At 39.9% G+C, this 17,399-nt stretch overlaps 1 protein-coding gene across 1 annotated transcript; it reads right to left on the reverse strand.

The window, feature by feature from the left end:
* Positions 1–3,265: 3,265 nt before the first annotated feature.
* Positions 3,266–6,460, reverse strand: LOC141848359 (GDSL esterase/lipase LIP-4-like). The gene is made up of 5 exons (XM_074736387.1): positions 6,187–6,460; positions 5,913–6,098; positions 5,677–5,837; positions 5,288–5,558; positions 3,266–3,498 (listed from the first exon to the last, which is right to left on the reverse strand). The coding sequence occupies exons 1-5, from the start codon at positions 6,458–6,460 to the stop codon at positions 3,266–3,268; spliced, it is 1,125 nt and encodes a 374-aa protein (XP_074592488.1).
* Between the last annotated feature and the right edge of the window lie 10,939 nt (positions 6,461–17,399).

Here is a 17,399-nt window from a genome sequence, read left to right on the forward strand (position 1 = left end):
TACTAAATATTTGGAGTCTAAAAAGAAATTTAAAAATAAACTCAAACAACAATTATTGTTAGACTTCGAAAGTATTGATACAACTATGTTACTTTTGTTATTTGATGAAAATTTTATATAGAACACATGAAAGAAGCTACCTCATGGATCCTAATGCATGAATATCCATTTACATTATTAGAAGAAGAAGGTTTTAATGTTTTTGTAGATGTGGAATGCCTAAGTACGAGTCGTATATCACAAACAACAACAGAAAGAGTTGTTTTGCAATATATGAAGTTGAGAAAAAAATTACATGATTTGTTAAAAAATGTAACAAAGATTGGCCTCACAATTGATTTATAGAAGTCAAAGAATCAAAAAATAGAATACAAGGTTATCACTGATCATTGGATTGACTCTTCATAAAAATTGAATAAACATGTTTTTAATTTTTTTTCATATTCCTCCTCCTCATGGTGATCCTCAAATTTTAAATACCCTTCTAAAGTGTGCAAAGACATAGGGAATTAAAAAAAAAAGATATATACTGTTTCTGTTGAGGGCTAATGATGTTGCGATTAAATACATGAAAGAAAATTTCTTGAAAATAAATACAAATCTGATATGTGGGGGAAAATTATTTCATGTCGGGTGTTATGCACATATTTTAAATCTTATAGATTAGAATAACCTCAATAAAATTAAGAATATTATTCATGTAATTCGTCGGAGCATGAATTTTATTAGAAGAGCAGATGCTAAATTCATTCAATTTGCTAAAATTGTGAAGCAATTAAAGTTACATAAAAGAAGATTGATGATTGTAAGACAAGATGGAATCAACTTATGAGATGTTGAGAACATCAATTGCTTTCAAAGAAGATTTTCTAAGATTTAAAGATCGAGAATCTAGCTACATTGATTATCTAACAGAAGATGACTGAGAAAAATTACATATGGTATTTTTCATTTTGAAAGTATTTTATGAAACAACCAAAATAATTTTTGAAAGTGAGTATTCAACTGTCAATCTTTTTCTAAATGAAGTATATTAAGTAAAAGTAATCTTGGATGAGAAATCTTATGATGATGAAGAGTTTATTAGAAAAATAGTATAAAAAATGAAGGAAAAATTTGATAAATATTGAAATGAGTATAATTTATTAATGAATGTTGGTTTAGTTTTGGATTCTAGATGCAAAATGCAAGTACTTAAATTTATTTTTCCTAGATTTTATAATTCATTTGAAGCAGAGTAATATAAAAGAGGTCAAAAGACTTTTGTATGTAATTTATAAAGAATATTCAAATGCAACCGTTGAAAAGCTTCAAGAATCAAAAACCAACTCTAACTCTCAAGATAATAACAATTCAACTTAAAATAATAAAGAACATATTATATTTTCTTTTGGATGGACTGAATTCTCTTTTTATTTAAAAGAAATTGAAATGATACAACTTAAAAAATCTAAACCAGATGTGTATCTAGAGGAAGCATAATCGAAATGATGCATTTGATGCTCTTAGGTGCTGGAAGCTCAATACATATAAATTTTCAGTGTTATCAACTTTGACTAGAGATATATTAGCAATATCCATTACTACAATAGTTTCAAAGGCAACAGTTAGCGTTGGAAATCATGTTATTGACAAATATTGTACTTCTTTAGCTCCTGCAATATAGAAATGTAGCCGTGCGATGGAGATTGATATCGAAAACGATATAGAATAACTAAAAAGATTAAGGTATGATGTTAAAATTATTTATTTATATTCTTTTTTTACTTTCAATTAAAAAGTATATTTAAAAAATAAATGATACATTTTATCCTTATTATTGTAAGTTGAAAAATAACATTTGATAATTGATTTATCTATAGATTAAATTGAAGAAGTTGACTAGTTGTGCCTTGAGGTATAAATTTAATTTAATTTTTAGTATTTTATATTTGAGTTTCGTAACATCTGTAATCACTCTCATACTAACATGTATAATTTTTAACATTTATTTTTGAAATTCAAATTTCAAAATCAACACAAGTGTGGTGTTGGATTAAATCCAGCGTTACTGTGATGGTGTTGGACTTTTGTGGTAGATTTACTTTGATGTGGTGTTGGACTTTGGTGTTGTTCTTCCAGCACTATTATGGTGTTGGATTTCAAAGAACAACACTAAAGTGATGTTGATTTTTTTGAAAATCAACACTATGAAAATGCAATGGCAGTCGACCGTATTTTGAAGAGTTGGAGCTATGGAAGTATAAACCATTTTTATTTTCTAACATTTTTGTATTATTTTGTGTAATATGAAAATGCAATGAGAGCTGAACTTGAGATGTAGCAAGAGATAGGATTCTAGAATGACAGCTGAATTTGGGATGTAACAAGAGATAGGCTTCTGAGTTCTAGCAATTAGTTTTTGAATTTTGACCATCAATGTCATTTTAACTCAACTTTGTATGAGTTAAACTTCTATTTTGTCTATGTTATGCATTATAAATTATTGAACTTTTATTTTCTCTATTTTTATTTACTCTTATTCTGTTTAGGTATTTTTATTCTCTTTTTAAATTATGATGAACTTATTATTCTACTTTGACAATCAATAAATATTTTTATTCTCTTTTTAAATTATGATGAATTTGTTATTCTACTTTGATAATTAATCATTCTGTTTTATATTTTTATTTTATCTATGTTATATGTCATCCAAGTTTCATTCTGTTTTGCATTTTATTTTTCTATGTTATATGTTGGTCACGTTTTATTTTTATTCTATTACACATAATTTTAGTGCAGATATAATCAAATTAAAGTTCAATTAATTCAAATTGAGCTCCATTAAGTTCATTTCAAACTAAAATTCAATTTAATTCGAGTCAAAATTCAAACAATTCAAATCAAATTTGAACTCAAATTTCATTTCAAATCAAATTTGAGCTAAAAGTATTTATATTTTCAAACTTCAAATCGAATTTGAATACCATATATACTTTTCAAGTTTGAATTTGAATATCAATATTTTCATACTATTCTATCCAATTCTATTCCTTTGCATCCCTAGGGGTGAACCACACTTGGGCTTTAATAAATAGAGGTTGTTCAAGTGCTATATCTTTTCTGAAACTGATTGCTAACCTTTTATCTATATTCTTTCATAGCATTTTGGCATTCCGTGACCATAAATTACATTTAAGTTTAAAGTTCCTCATAAGGACAAACTTAGACTACTGATTTCCATTTTAAATTAAAAAAAAAGAAAATTAAATATGAAGCATGGCAATCACATGTTGCAAAAAAAATCAAATGCAAGAGCTGGATTTGAATACTTGGCTGTCATTATCTTTGAAGCCACCATAGAATTAGCAGCCTCTGCATAATGAACTCCGTCCCAACTAATGTACTTGGATCCAATGGCACAGACTTGGCTTTCAGGATGTCCACAGTAGATGTCGCTGTTGTAGTTGTATGGAGGTCCACCATGGCCACAGCATGCCATGAATGCAGTCTCAAAGCCTACAAAGGAAATAAGGGTAGAGTCGTGGAGTTTGCAAGTATAAGCCAAGATAAACTTATATAAATGCCTCCTCTGAAGATCAAGTGAATCTACTTCATACAATGATTCAAGCAACACAGCAGCACAGTTTGAAAAAAGGCATCATAATTTGGTTGTGGCATGATATCATTTGATTGAAGTGTCAGGATTCAATTTTGCTGCTATATATTGAGGCAATAGGTAGGTGTCATAGTTTGACTATACTAAGAATCAATATATGTAGTTGATACAATTTAATTATAGTATGTGTCAGTTTGGTTTAGGTGTCGAAATTGATTGATTTTGCTGTATACTAGCCGAGTAAATAGGTGTGACAGTTTAGTATAAGAGTTAGTAAAATATCAGTTAAACTGAAATAATTGACTAAACCGACCGAATTCGAAAATTCAGTTCCGTTAATTAGGAAATTCATTTTTTTTTAAAAATGTCGTTATTTTGATTTATTTGGTTCGGTCTGATTTTAAAATTCAGAATTCGATTAAATCGAACCGGTATCAATCGATTGCCATGTTGTGAGCAATCGACTATTGTATCTGAACCAGTGTTAGAGACTCAACATATGTAGTTGATATAATTCAATTATAGTATGTCTCAGTTTGGTTTAAGTGTCAATATTGATTGATTTTGTTGTATACAAGCCGAGTAAATAGGTGTGGCAGTTTAATATAGGAGTATAGGAGTGAGCAAAATATCGACTAAACTGAAATAATCGGCTGGACCGACCGAATTCGGAAGTTCGGTTCGGTTAATTAGGAAATTCATTGTTTTAAAAAAAAATATCATTATTTTAGTTTATTCGATTCAATCTCGATTTTAAAATTCAAAATTAGATTAAACCGAACCATTATCAATCGATTGCTATGTTGTGAACAACTGACTGCTATACCTGAGCCAGTGTTAGAGACTCGATGTCTCAAATAGGTAGACTCAACTGATACACTTGATTGTCCGACATCATCTGTTAAGAAAAGTTCGGTTAATTCAGTAATCGACCAAATTAATCAATTTTATATCGATTCAGTTTGTTCGTTCTAGTGGCAAAGTTCCAAAAAAAATTTGATTAGTTCGGTTTCAATTTGTTCGGTTCGGTCGACTCGATTTTAACCAAATGCTTAACCCTAGTTTAGTAGGAGGAATTGCTACAATCCAACCTACATTAGTGTCACGATTTAGTTGCATTGTCATTGTTTGATTTTGTCATATATTAACCTAATAAGTGATATAGTTTGGATATAATACAATTTGGTCATAGTAAATGCTATAGCTTAGTTATAATGGGTGTGTCACACTTTGGTAGAGATGACATAGTTTTTCTTTGTTGCCTATTAGCACAATAGGTGAATGCCACAGTTTGGTTATAGTAAGTGCCAAGTTTGACTATAGTAAATGCTACAAATCTATTATGGAAGGTGTCTCAATTTGGTTTTGTCATATATTGTAAGTAGAATGGTGTCATGATTTAGTTTTACAAAGTGTTACAATTAAGTAAATAGAACTAAATTGCTTTGAGATTAGTGTAGCCCACTTCACTAAGACTTACAGTAAAGGTAGCCTTCATATAAGTTTTATTGAACGAACTTAGAAGATTAATTAGCCAAGAACATTGACTTTCACATCTCCAATTGAGATATAAGGTAGTGTTATAATTGCCCAAGCATGTATACAAGAATCAAAGCTATTCTCTTTCTAGATTCATAGAGTATATATGAAATTCTGTGTGGAACTTAAAACATGCAGATAGTAACTCACCATATTCCCTGTAGTTAGCAATGAGATCATACTTAACAGCATAGACATCGACGTAAACAATGGTGGCATTCTTCAGCTCCAAGCTCAGGTCATCACACAGAGTGCTCAGCTGGACATTGAATTCCTTGGAAGCATTGTTGTAGGGAATTATGCATCCATTTTCATCCAGACTACTGTCATCTTTTCGCAGCCGAGCTAGTTTTTCAGGTAAACATCCCAATGGCCCAGTGTTGTGTATCCGAAAGTTTCTCCCCCCACTTTCATAGATATTCTGCAATCAAGATCAACAAACCTTCAAGAACAATCACAAACTAACAAGTGCATTGCCTAATAAGTCTGTCTATGAAAATGTACATGAGAAATCATCTTTTAACATGGATGTAGCTTGCCTGAATAGCTTTCCTTATCTGGTCGACCATCGATGGAATCTGTCGACTTACATGATGGTAGCTTCTGCTTCGATAAAACGCACCTGATAAATCATTCTGCCCTATATCAATAACATACAAACCGCTCTCAAAAGCTTTTGAATCGATCAAGCCCCTTGTTCCTGTGACACAAATCAAAGGTACATTATGAACAAATCATAAAGTTGCGATTTTTTTCTTTGAGGCACCAGTGGAACCTTGGGCAACGAGCTCCATGGATCGAGATTTGAAGCGGAGGAACTGCTGCACTTGAATCGCCAAAGAGAAGGGTACGTTGGGCGGAAGCGTGGAAGCGCCGGCGAAGGCGAAGTTAGCGCCGCCCCTGAAATCCGACCCTAGTGACTCCAAGTACGGGCTGAGGTAGCTGGCATTGATGCTCTCACCTGGCGACACCGATCCGACCCCTTTAGTACGTGCTAAGAAAAACGATCGAACGCGGGGTAGGGTTTGCAAGGGGTCAGTCAGACTCACGGAGGAAATCGATGACGAGGCGGCCATCGCAGAGGCGGCCGGAGGGGCGGTGGAAGAATGTGCGGCCTTCCGGCAGCGAGAACTGGATGCCGAAGCCGGCAGAATAGGCCCCCGTGTCGGAGTTGGAGTCTCCAAAGTTGAAGACCGCGCCTTGCCCACCGACACAACCGGAGTCCACCGGCAGGGTCAGAAACAGCAGCAGCGACGGCACCAGGAAGCATCCGACGAAAGAGAGGCGGCGGCGGCGGTGGCGGCAGCAGAAGCAGATCGTCATTGCAATCCTCTCTCTCCGACTTCGCCGTGACGCACCGCCATTTTAACTCGTTCGAGGAGGAGCGAACGTTATCATCTTTTATCGGCAAAGATCTTATGTCTTGACTTGTTCTCAGAACGCCCTAAATTCGACCATACATTCCTTTTCGGAGATAATTTTAATCAAGACAAGTTTGTGTTCCCTGTTTGATAGTGCACAACTAATAACACGAGCAATTGATTCTAAATGATAAGACAAACAAACAGCAAGGTGCTGCATCTTATAAAATAATTAAAATATGACCGACCATGTGTGCATCTTCGGGGGTGAGTTTGAAGAGCTTTGAGGATCAAACAGCAAGGTGCTGCATCTTATAAAATAATTAAAATATGACCGACCATGTGCTGCAAGAAAAGGGGGTGAGTTTGAGGAGCTTTGAGGATCAAACAGTAAGGTTAGATTTCATAAAGTTAAGTTTTTGAGAGTTTTCGATGTTTCCAATTTTCTCTGGTGTTTTCAATGGGTTTTCTGGCGGCCGACGCTGATGCCGGCCATCTTCTCTGGCCAAGGCTGTCCTACCCTCTCCTCTCAGAGGCTGCCACGTGGTTGGAAGGAGGTGGGTGGTTTTTTACTCATTAGGAAGGTGCATCATCACATTAAAAGTAACTCATTGGCCAGCTTGGACGGTGATCAATCCAGATTTGATGACAAATCACTCCTCAATAAGGTACGTCATCACATTAAAGGCAAGGGCTCTTATTGGTCAGCTTGGACAGTGATCAATTCTCATATTATAGTCGACATTTTCTATCTTACATGGCTAAAGGAAAAGGGAAGAGCAAGAGTCACCTGAGTCAAAAGACATCAGGTCATAGTCAAAGTGTGTTGATGTGGCAAATGAAGGTTCTCATGTGGTAAATGAAGATGACCAGGTGGACCAATCAGATGTGACTGAGTTGGATGGTGAATGTTGGCATGTTTTGCCCAGCAGCAATGGGGCTCCTCCCCACTCCCCAGCCCTCTCCGGCTAGGAATAGTACCCAGCCACCCTCCCCACTGGTGGTGGGGGAGGAGGACGGGCTGGAGACGCTGGAACAGGGCCCTCCAGCGGGTGGAAGTCAATCGGCGTCGGTGACAAACCATGCTCCACATACTTCACATCAGGCTGGTCAAGATGGGGCTACAAGTGGCGTTGGACAGCCTCCTTTGCGAATGTATTGGGCGGGGCTTTTCAAGGATAATCGCAACGTCACGAAAGCTATGGGTCTAGATCAGTATGAAGCGAAAAAAAGCAAGGTTAGAGTTCAACTATGATGATATTGATAGTGTGGAAGAATCGGTTGGCTATTGTCTTGTAGGTTGTTTCATGGGAAGGCATCCGGGCAGAGACGGGGTGCGTATCATTGGCTCCAAATGGAGGATTCCCCATCGGTATTTCATGCATAAAAGTGGATGGGTGGTGTTCCATTTTAACAAGGAAGAAGACATGGAGACAGTGCTACATGGTGGACCTTATTTCGTCTTCGGTATTCCTCTATTCTTGAAGATCATGTCGAAATGCTTCATGTTTGAAGAAGATGGACGATATGTTCCAGCGTGGATACAAATACATGGGCTCCCTCCAGATTGTTGGTCACAATTGGTGTTAAGCAAAGTTGGCTCTGAGGTGGGCAAACCATTGTACACGGATAGCTTGACGCGCACGCGGGAGCGATTGGATTATGCACGGCTAATGGTGGAGATTCCTACCTTTGGTAAGCGAATTCATGAGGTTCCCATAACTCTTCCAACAGGGGTTCAAGTGGACTTGAAGATCATATATGAGATGACTCCTGCGTTTTGTCAAGAATGCAAAAAGATGGGGCACCAAACGGAGACTTGTCAACGAAGGGAGGAGCAGGTTGGACAGTGGCATACTCGGGCTGAGCACCAACCCCGAACTGATCCAAATGCACATGATCAAGGGCGGCCACGATCTCAATCGGCTAGGGGTCGAGGGCAGCAAAGAACAAGGTATCAAAACCGTACAAGGCCGAGGTGGAGGTCAATGCAACAACAACCAAATGTTACGGTGCCTGGAGGCTCAAGAAGGACTTGCGATAGTTTTGAGATGCAGCCCGGTCCTGGTGGCTATTGTGCCCCCGGATGATGGACATGTTGAGCAGCAAGGTACGGGTACGAGAGCGCCACAACAACCCACACAAGTGGTGGGGAGGAATGAAGAATTGCAGCAAGAAGAAGTGGCCAGCCGACCACAAGATCCAGTAGTACAGCTGGCCTTTACAGGTGGGGGGAGTTCCTCCTCCTCCTCTTCGTCATCGGATGCGTTATGTGATGGTATACCGATTGGTGAGGACCGTTGTACAACATTGGAGACATCTACATCCTTTATAGTGCCTCCAGCTACCTTAGCAACTGCAAATGTGGACAATGGGAGTAGCACACTGGTTCCAACGGTTGGACGAACCCTAAACCCTAAACACCGAGGCCCGAGCAGCCCGAAGAGGTGGACAATGAAGGTGGCTTCATGGAATATTAGGGGCTTCCACAAGCCTCTAAAGCATGGGGGAGTGCAACATCTTCTCCGGCAAAAAGACATTCAGGTTTTGGCGTTATTGGAGACAAAGTTAAAGGTTGACTCTTTAAGCCCAATTTTACAACGAAGGTTCTCAGGTATGGCGCATGCACATAACTTTGGTTTTTCTAGTCATGGGCGAATATTACTTCTATGGGATTCCCAGAGGGTGGATTTGGACATTCTAGTAACTACGGAGCAATATATGCATTGCCATGTTCGTTGTTGTATTTCTAGCAGGAGCTTTCTGGTCACTTTTATATATGAGCTTCATTCTATTGTCACACGGCGGCCGTTATGGGAGGCGCTTACGAATTTGGGGGACTCTATTTCTGCTCTGTGGATGGTTATGGGGGATTTCAACATTTTTCTATCCATTGATGAAAAGCAAGGGGGGCACCGGTCACCAATCATGAAATGAGGGATGTGTAGATTTTTTTCCCAAGCATGCGGATTTGTGGACCTTCGATCAATTGGAACTCGCTTCACATGGTCAAATGGTACAGTATCTTGTAAGCTTGATCGAGTTTTGGTTAATCCATTTTGGTTGATGGCAGATTTTGATGCATATGCGGAGTTTATGGCACCGGGTTGTCTCTCCGATCATTCTTGTGCCATAGTGCATACATTGGGAAAGAGCCGGCCGCCGAAATCTTTCAAGTTTCTCAATATGTGGACATTGCACAAGGATTTTGAGGCGGTTGTAAGAGACTCTTGGACAACCCCGACAATGGGGAATGCCCAATTTGTACTCAAGACAAAGTTGCTTCGCTTGAAAGGTTGTTTGAGGACGCTCAACAAGGAGAATTTTTGTCACATTTCAGAGCGTGCACGGAGAGCAAAGGAGGAGTTGGTGGTGGTTCAACAGGGTATTCTTGATGGCGGTCCAGCACCTTTGGAGTATAGTAGTATTCGGAAACAAGTCAATCTCTTAGCTGAGGCGGAAAGACAATTTTATCAACAACGGGCCAAGAATGTGTATCTAAGGAGTGCGGACAAGTGTACCAAGTTCTTTCATGATGTGGTGAAGCGAAACAATAAGCGTAATGCTATTATTACACTCCTAAAGCGAAACGGTGATCAAACGGAGAGTATAGAGGAGGTTGCGGAGGAGTTCGTGGATTATTTTCATGGTTTGCTTGGTCATGTTGGAGAGGGCAGCAGCTTGGGGCATGGACAGCATGGGTCGGACACTGTTGAGGAGCCAAACTGAGGACTTTGCAAGCCGGTGGAGGTGGAAGAAATACGGGTTGCCTTGCATGACATTGGGAGTGGAAAAGCCCCAAGTCCGGATGGATATGGTTTGAAATTCTTTCTCTCTGCTTGGGATATTGTTGGTAACGATTTAGTTGCAGCTGTGCAGGAATTTTTTCAGGGTGGCAAACTGCTCAAGCAATGGAATCACTCCTTGATTTCGCTTGTGCCGAAGGGTGTTCATGCGGTGAGTGTTACGGATTTTAGACCAATCTCATGCTGTAATGTGGTTTATAAAATCATCTCAAAGATACTTGCTGGGCGATTAGCGGTTGTCTTAGAATTCTTATTAGACCCGGCACAAGTGACTTTCATTAAGGGAAGGTCTATTGGTGACAACATCTACTTGACTCAAGAGTTGCTTCGTAAGTATGCAAGGAAGCGGGTTTCTCCTCGGTGCATGATTAAAGTGGATTTAAAGAAAGCATTTGATATGGTTAATTGGGAATTCCTTCTTTCGGCACTTGTTGGTTTTGGTTTTCCCCAACAATTTTGTAATTGGATTAAGGAATGCATTACTACGGTTTCCTACTCTATATCTTTGAATGGTGGGGTGTATGGTTTCTTTAGTGGAAGGCGTGGCCTTCGGACAAGGGGATCCACTTTCTCCTTTATTATTTGGCCTATGCATTGAGGTATTGTCCTGAAAACTTCGTGGCATTTCCACTTTGACTACTTTCCATTTTCATCCGATGTGCAAGGAGGTTGGTCTTACACACCTTGTATATGCGGATGATCTCATGTTATTTTATCGTGCGGATGGGTCTTCTATGCAACATTTGAAGGATTGCTTGGATTTCTTTGGGGAGGTATCGGGTTTACGAGCTAATCCGCAAAAATCACAGATTTTCATGGCCGGTGTAGAGGCTACTATCAAGAATCAATTACTTCAAATCATGGGCTTTCATGAAGGCTCCTTTCCCTTTAGGTACTTGGGCATTCCCTTAGCAGTGGAGAAGCTTCGTATTGCCAATTATGGACCACTTTTGGATGCTATCACTCGAAGGATTAATGCGTGGCCCAAGCACACGTTATCTTACGCCGGTAGATTGGAATTGGTGGGCACGGTTCTTCAAGGTATGGTATGTTTTTGGCTATCTATGCTACCAATTCCAAGTGGGGTAATTGAAAAGATCAAGGCTATTTGTCGAAGTTTTGTGTGGTCTTCTAAGTGGCCTCCTATCTCTTGGTCTAAAATTTATCTATCAAAGAAGGATGGAGGCTATGGTCTTCGGGATCTCCACGCATGGAATGAAGCTTTGCTAAGTAAGATACTTTGGGACATACAATCTCGGAAGAATTCTCTATGGGTGAATTGGGTGCATCATCATTATGTTAAGAATGCAGATTTTTGGGCATGGAATGCAAAGCTTTCGGATTCTCCTCTAATTAAAAGACTTATTGAAATCCGAGACAAGATTGTCCACAGCTCGAATGGTGTGGGGAGGGCTAATATGGCTATGATAGATTGGTTTGTTGGTAGGAAAAAAGGGGTTTCTAATGCTTATCATTTTTTCATGCCACGGGGTTTGGAGGTAGCTTGGAGTCCGGTGGTGTGGAGGCCAGAAGTTATGCCTAAACATCGGTTTATCTTGTGGATGTTAGCAAATGGGCACTTGAGGACCAAGGATCGCGTGGAGTATGAGCCTAACAAGTTGTGTGAGTTATGCCAACTTCATGAAGAAACCAACCACCACTTGTTTTTTGAATGTCCCAAGGTTTGTGAGGTATGGGGCAAGGTCAAGCATTGGCTCGGTATTGGGCAAAATTTTACTTCTTTTGAGGAGATGCAACAGGTTCTTGGGCGACATTACAAGAATGGGCGACGAAAAACCAAGGCGTGCTACCTCGGCATCTCTAGCTTGATATACTATATATAGGAGGCACGAAATCGAAGGCATTATCAAGGCATTATCCCGAATTTTGATTGAATTTTTCGCAAGGTGCAGGTCCATGTGTATCGGTTTGTAGATCTCAAGCCACGGTAGCATCCAAGCTGCCGGTGGCTCTGTTCCTGAGATGAAACTGCTGGTGCTTTGTGTGGCCCGTAGATGAGCATGCAAGTGTTGTGATGTGTGGACATGTGGGGCTATGGTGTCTTGGTGTTGGTGGTGTCATGGGTTTGATGTAGTTTCTTGTGTGATGGGTCATATGTGTGTGCTCAATGGCTAGTGCTGTCTGGACTATGATGCTGATCTTTTGATTGTACATTTGAGGGGTCTAACCTCTCTTATTTTATCTATATATGAACTATTTTTAAAAAAAAAAAAATTGTGTTTACTAAAATACGATAGTTATTTCACATTATATTTCTCCTTTATTAGTAGTCGATTTTTTATTCATCAATAGTCGATTATTATTAGACAATCAAGTGCACCGGTCGATTTCTAAATTTACTGTATTAGATTTGTAATCAGCAATCGATTATTAAACTTTTTATGCTCTCATTATATTTATTACACAACTCTTAAAATATCTTAAAATTGTGTTAATTTTAAAAATATACAACTCTCTATTTAGGGTATAAAATCAATGTTTGAGGGCATGGTTGCGCTCAGGATGATGTAAGGAATGCAATGAACATGATTTGAAGTATTTTGAGGTGTCTAAACTCGTGAATGGCCTCAAAAACCTCAAAATCACTTCAAACTAGAACCATTACACTTCTAAGAGCTTCATCAGTGTAATCATGCCCTTAGACTTATATTCCACAGCCTAAATTGAGATATGTAAAAAATTTATAACCTTGATAATTTGGCATAAACTCATTAAAGGGTTTAGGTCTATCATACTTACTTATAACACCATCAAAGGGTCCTAAGGACTTTCTAATTTATAACCGTATCAAGATTTTAAAATTTTAAATATTGTAGGGCCATCAACAAGTTTTAGTCAAAAACTCGTTGATGGCCTTAGGAATCTCAGAATCATTTCAAATTATGATCATTACACTATTAGAAGCCTCCTGAGTGTAATTATGCCTCTAGATTTTACAATCTAGATGGAGAGATGTAATTTTTGAAATCTTTACAACCTTGAGATAATTATCAACTAATTTTAATGAAAACTCATTGATAACCATATAGTGTCTAAAATTTTAAAATCTTGACATGATCTGAAGTAGAGGAGTCATAAAAATCCTTTGATGGTGTTGATGAATAAATATGACAGACTTAAGCCCTTTAATGAGTTAGTACTAAATTATTTAAATGTTGTGAAGATTTTAAAAATATATATCTCTCAATTTAAATTATGGAATCTAGGTTTGATGGCATGGTTATATTTAGGAGACTTTCAAGAATGTAATGGTCTTGATTTGAAATGATTTTGAGATTTCTAAGATTATTAGCGAGTTTTTAGCCAAAACTTACTGATGACCTTATAATATTTAAATTTTTAAAGTGTTTTGATATGGTCTAAACTAAAGGAATCATAAGAGTTCTTTGATGGTGTTGGTGAGTAAATATGATAAGCTTAGATCATTTGATGAACTTATACCAAATTATCTCAAGATTGTGAAAATTATAAAAACCTACATCTCTCAATCTAGATTGTGAGGTCTAGGTTTGAGGGCATGGTTATCCGCAGGAGACTCTTAGGAATATAATGATCTTGATTTGAAGCGATTCAGAGGTTTTTAAAAATAATCGATGAGTTTTTGGTCAAAACTCGTGGATGACCCTACAATGTTTAAAACTTTAATATGGTTTAAACCAAGATAGTCATAGGAACTAATTGGTGGTGTTGATGAGTAAATATGACAAGTCTAGATCCTTTAATGAGCTCGTGCCAAATTATATTAAGGTTGTGAAGATTTCAAAAACTCACATATCTCAATCTAAACTATGAAATTTAGATCTGAGTGATTACACTAAGGAGGCTCTCAGGAGTATAATGGTCCTTATTTGAAGTGATTTTGAAGTTCCCAAAGTCATCAACGAGTTTTTGATCAAAACTTGCTAATGACTTTATAGTATTCAAAGTTTCAAAATCTTAATATAGTCTGAAAAAGGAGTTTTAAAAATCCTTTGATGGTATTGATGAGTAAGTATGACAAACTTATGCCTTTAATGAATTTGTGCCAAATTATTTTAAAATTATAAAATTTCAAATACACATATCTCTCAATTTAAGTTGTAGAATTTATATATAAGAGCATGATTTTACTTAATTAGAAGGCTCTTAAAAATGTAATGGTTCTGATTTGAAGTGTTTATGATGTACCTAAAGTCTTAGGCACTTCAGAAATACTTCGAACCAAGTTCATTCCATTTCTTATATCATTCTGAGTGTAATCATTTCCTTAGACATTAATGTCATAATCTAAATGGAGTTGTGAAAATTTGAAATTGATATAGTTTTGAGATATTTTGAGAGTTGTATAATAGTCCTGCTACATCATAAGAGCATAAAAAATTTAATAGTTGACTCATGAGTTATGGACAGTCAACTGTTGATCATAAATCGAGTATAGTAAATTTAGGAATCAACTAATATACTCAACTATTTAATATTAGTTGATTGTTGATAAAAGAGAGGTATAATAGAAAACGATTATGTATTTTAATAAATATAAAAGTTGAATACTTAATTTGGGTATTATGAAAATTTGACTGTGCAATTCAATAAATTAATGAATTTCATATCTGACTTTATAAATTACTAAGTAGCATGTCAAATTTCTAAAATACCTTTCCTTCCATGGTATTTATGTCCAAGTTCAATCATTTCAGTAAAATATGAACAGTCGACTCTACGACCATCTGTGAGAATGTAAATTAAGAAATTATAGTTGTTATGGGATTAAAAGGATACGGACGAGGTTAACCAAGTCCTAACAGGTGATGGATCAATCGCACCCGAGGAGGCACGGGACACCTCATGTAACCCCTCCTCGCCCTCTTATGAGGATGAACTGAAGTCCACTTTGGTTCGGTCTGCCCCCTCCTCCTCGTGCGCCATGCTGGGGGACGAACCGAAGTCCACTTCGGTTCGGTCACGCCCCCTCCTCCTCGTGCGCCATGCTGGGGGACGAACCGAAGTCCACTTCGGTTCGGTCGCGCCCCCTCCTCCCGTGCCCTCCTCCTCGTGCGCCATGCTGGGGGACGAACCGAAGTCCACTTCGGTTCGTCATGCCCCCTCCTCCTCGTGCACCATGCTGGGGGACGAACCGAAGTCCACTTCGGTTCGGTCACGCCCCCTCCTCCTCGTGCACCATGCTGGGGGACGAACCGAAGTCCACTTCGGTTCGGTCCCCCTCCTCCTCGTGCGCCACGCTAGGGGATCGAAATCCACTTCGGTTCGGCTATACCCCTTCTCTCACCCGCTAGTTCCCAAGGGCCACTCCTTCCATCATTTGTTATGATGATCCCACGTGTCCTCTCACCTATTTCATCACGACACGTGTCTGAGGGGACTGCTCCTTTCTTGCAAGTCAACGCTGCCACGTGCCCACTGAACGGGCCATACCTCGGACCATACCCTTAGACATTCTCTAGGACACACTCATAACGTTGATGGAGCCCTCCGTGTCATGTCAAAGACATGACATTTCAGAATCTCCTTCCTTAAAAGGGTTAGTGTTTCAGTGGAGAAAGGTACGCGCGCACACGAGCTCTTACAATTTTTCTCTTCTTCTTCCTTAGCAGTTCCTCATCTCCACCCACTAACTTAAGCATCGGAGTGGTCGCGCCGGGGAGGATCCCCGGCCCTCCATCTCACGTGCTCTTTCTTGCAGGCTCACTATCCACCAGGGAGGCAGATCTTGGACGAGGTGCTGTAGAGTGAGCTAGCCGTCTCGTCCGAAGGCGCATCTCAACAGGAACATATTTTGGCGCCGTCTGTGGGAACACGAATTGCCCTGCCTTGAGACATGCCGACGGACAACCAGCAACCTCCTCTCGACCCTCCTCGCCCAACTAACATGACACAAGGAGACCTGGACTTGGTGGTGGCTACTGTCCTCCAGGCTTTAGAGAGGCATCAAAGGGGAGCTCCTGTTCCTCCCCAAACAGACCTCGCTAGGCCTGCTGTAACTCCCCCTGCTCCACTACGAGGACCCGCTCGTCGGTTATATACGCCGGCAGAAGACCCTCATGTGCCTTCCGGGCGGGCCCAGGGGGGGTGGAGCATCAAGGTACCTCTATGGAGTCCGCAGCAGAATCAGTCCCTCGGGATCCTCTTAAGGGAAAAGCTCCCATGACCGGCGGAAACACGGGGATAATACCAGCTAAATCTCCTTTCACCCGTCGAATCTTAGATGAAGAGGTACCTCGTCGCTTCCGTACCCACCAATTCGCTGATTACACTGGGGCCACGGACCCCGAAGATCATGTAGGCCGGTTTGAAAACGCCGCTTCCCTTCATCAATACACGGACGCCATTAGATGTCGAGTCTTCTCAACTACTCTCTCCGGATCCGCGCTGCGATGGTTCAGCCGATTGCCCCCTGCTTCCATTGATTCCTTCGAAGAATTCAAAGACTTGTTCCTGCAGCACTTCTCCACCAGCCGCACTTATTGCAAGACAACAACAGACCTCTTCGCTACCAAGCAGGGGCCCAAGGAGTCCTTAAAAGACTTTGTGCGCCGCTTCAATCGCGTAGCGCAAGATGTGCCGGACGCCACTTCCCCGGTCCTGGTAAGCGCCTTCTCACAAGGTATACTCGAGGGAGATTTTTTCCGGTCGCTAATCAAGAAGCCACCCGTCAACTATGACGCCCTTCAAAGCCGAGCCGTCAAGTATATTCATGTGGAGGAGGCCCAGTCCTCCCGTCGCAAGGAAACCAACGCCTGCCCCAGTGGGCCTAGTCGAGATCCGGCTGGTTCTCACCGGCTAGAAAAACGACCGCCTCCTCAGCTCCAAAGAAGGCCGCAAGTGGAGCATCACCCCACACCGATACAACCCAACCCTCGGGCCATAAATGCGGTGGCAGGAAGTGCAGGGCAAGTAGCGGGGAATCGTCGGTGGCTCCCCCGGTTCTGTACATTTCACAACACACAAAGCCATGACCTTAGCGAGTGTTATCAATACGCTCGTAAACTGAGACAAGAAGCCGATCAGCGCGCTCCGGGAAGATCGACACATCGGACATCGCAAACGCCGCCAAGACGGACACATCAGGAGACACGT

The sequence above is a fragment of the Curcuma longa genome, chromosome 17, assembly GCF_044706935.1.
Source record: "Curcuma longa cultivar G26 ecotype Majalengka, Jawa Barat chromosome 17, ITB_CL_G26_1.1, whole genome shotgun sequence".
NCBI lineage: Eukaryota > Viridiplantae > Streptophyta > Magnoliopsida > Zingiberales > Zingiberaceae > Curcuma > Curcuma longa.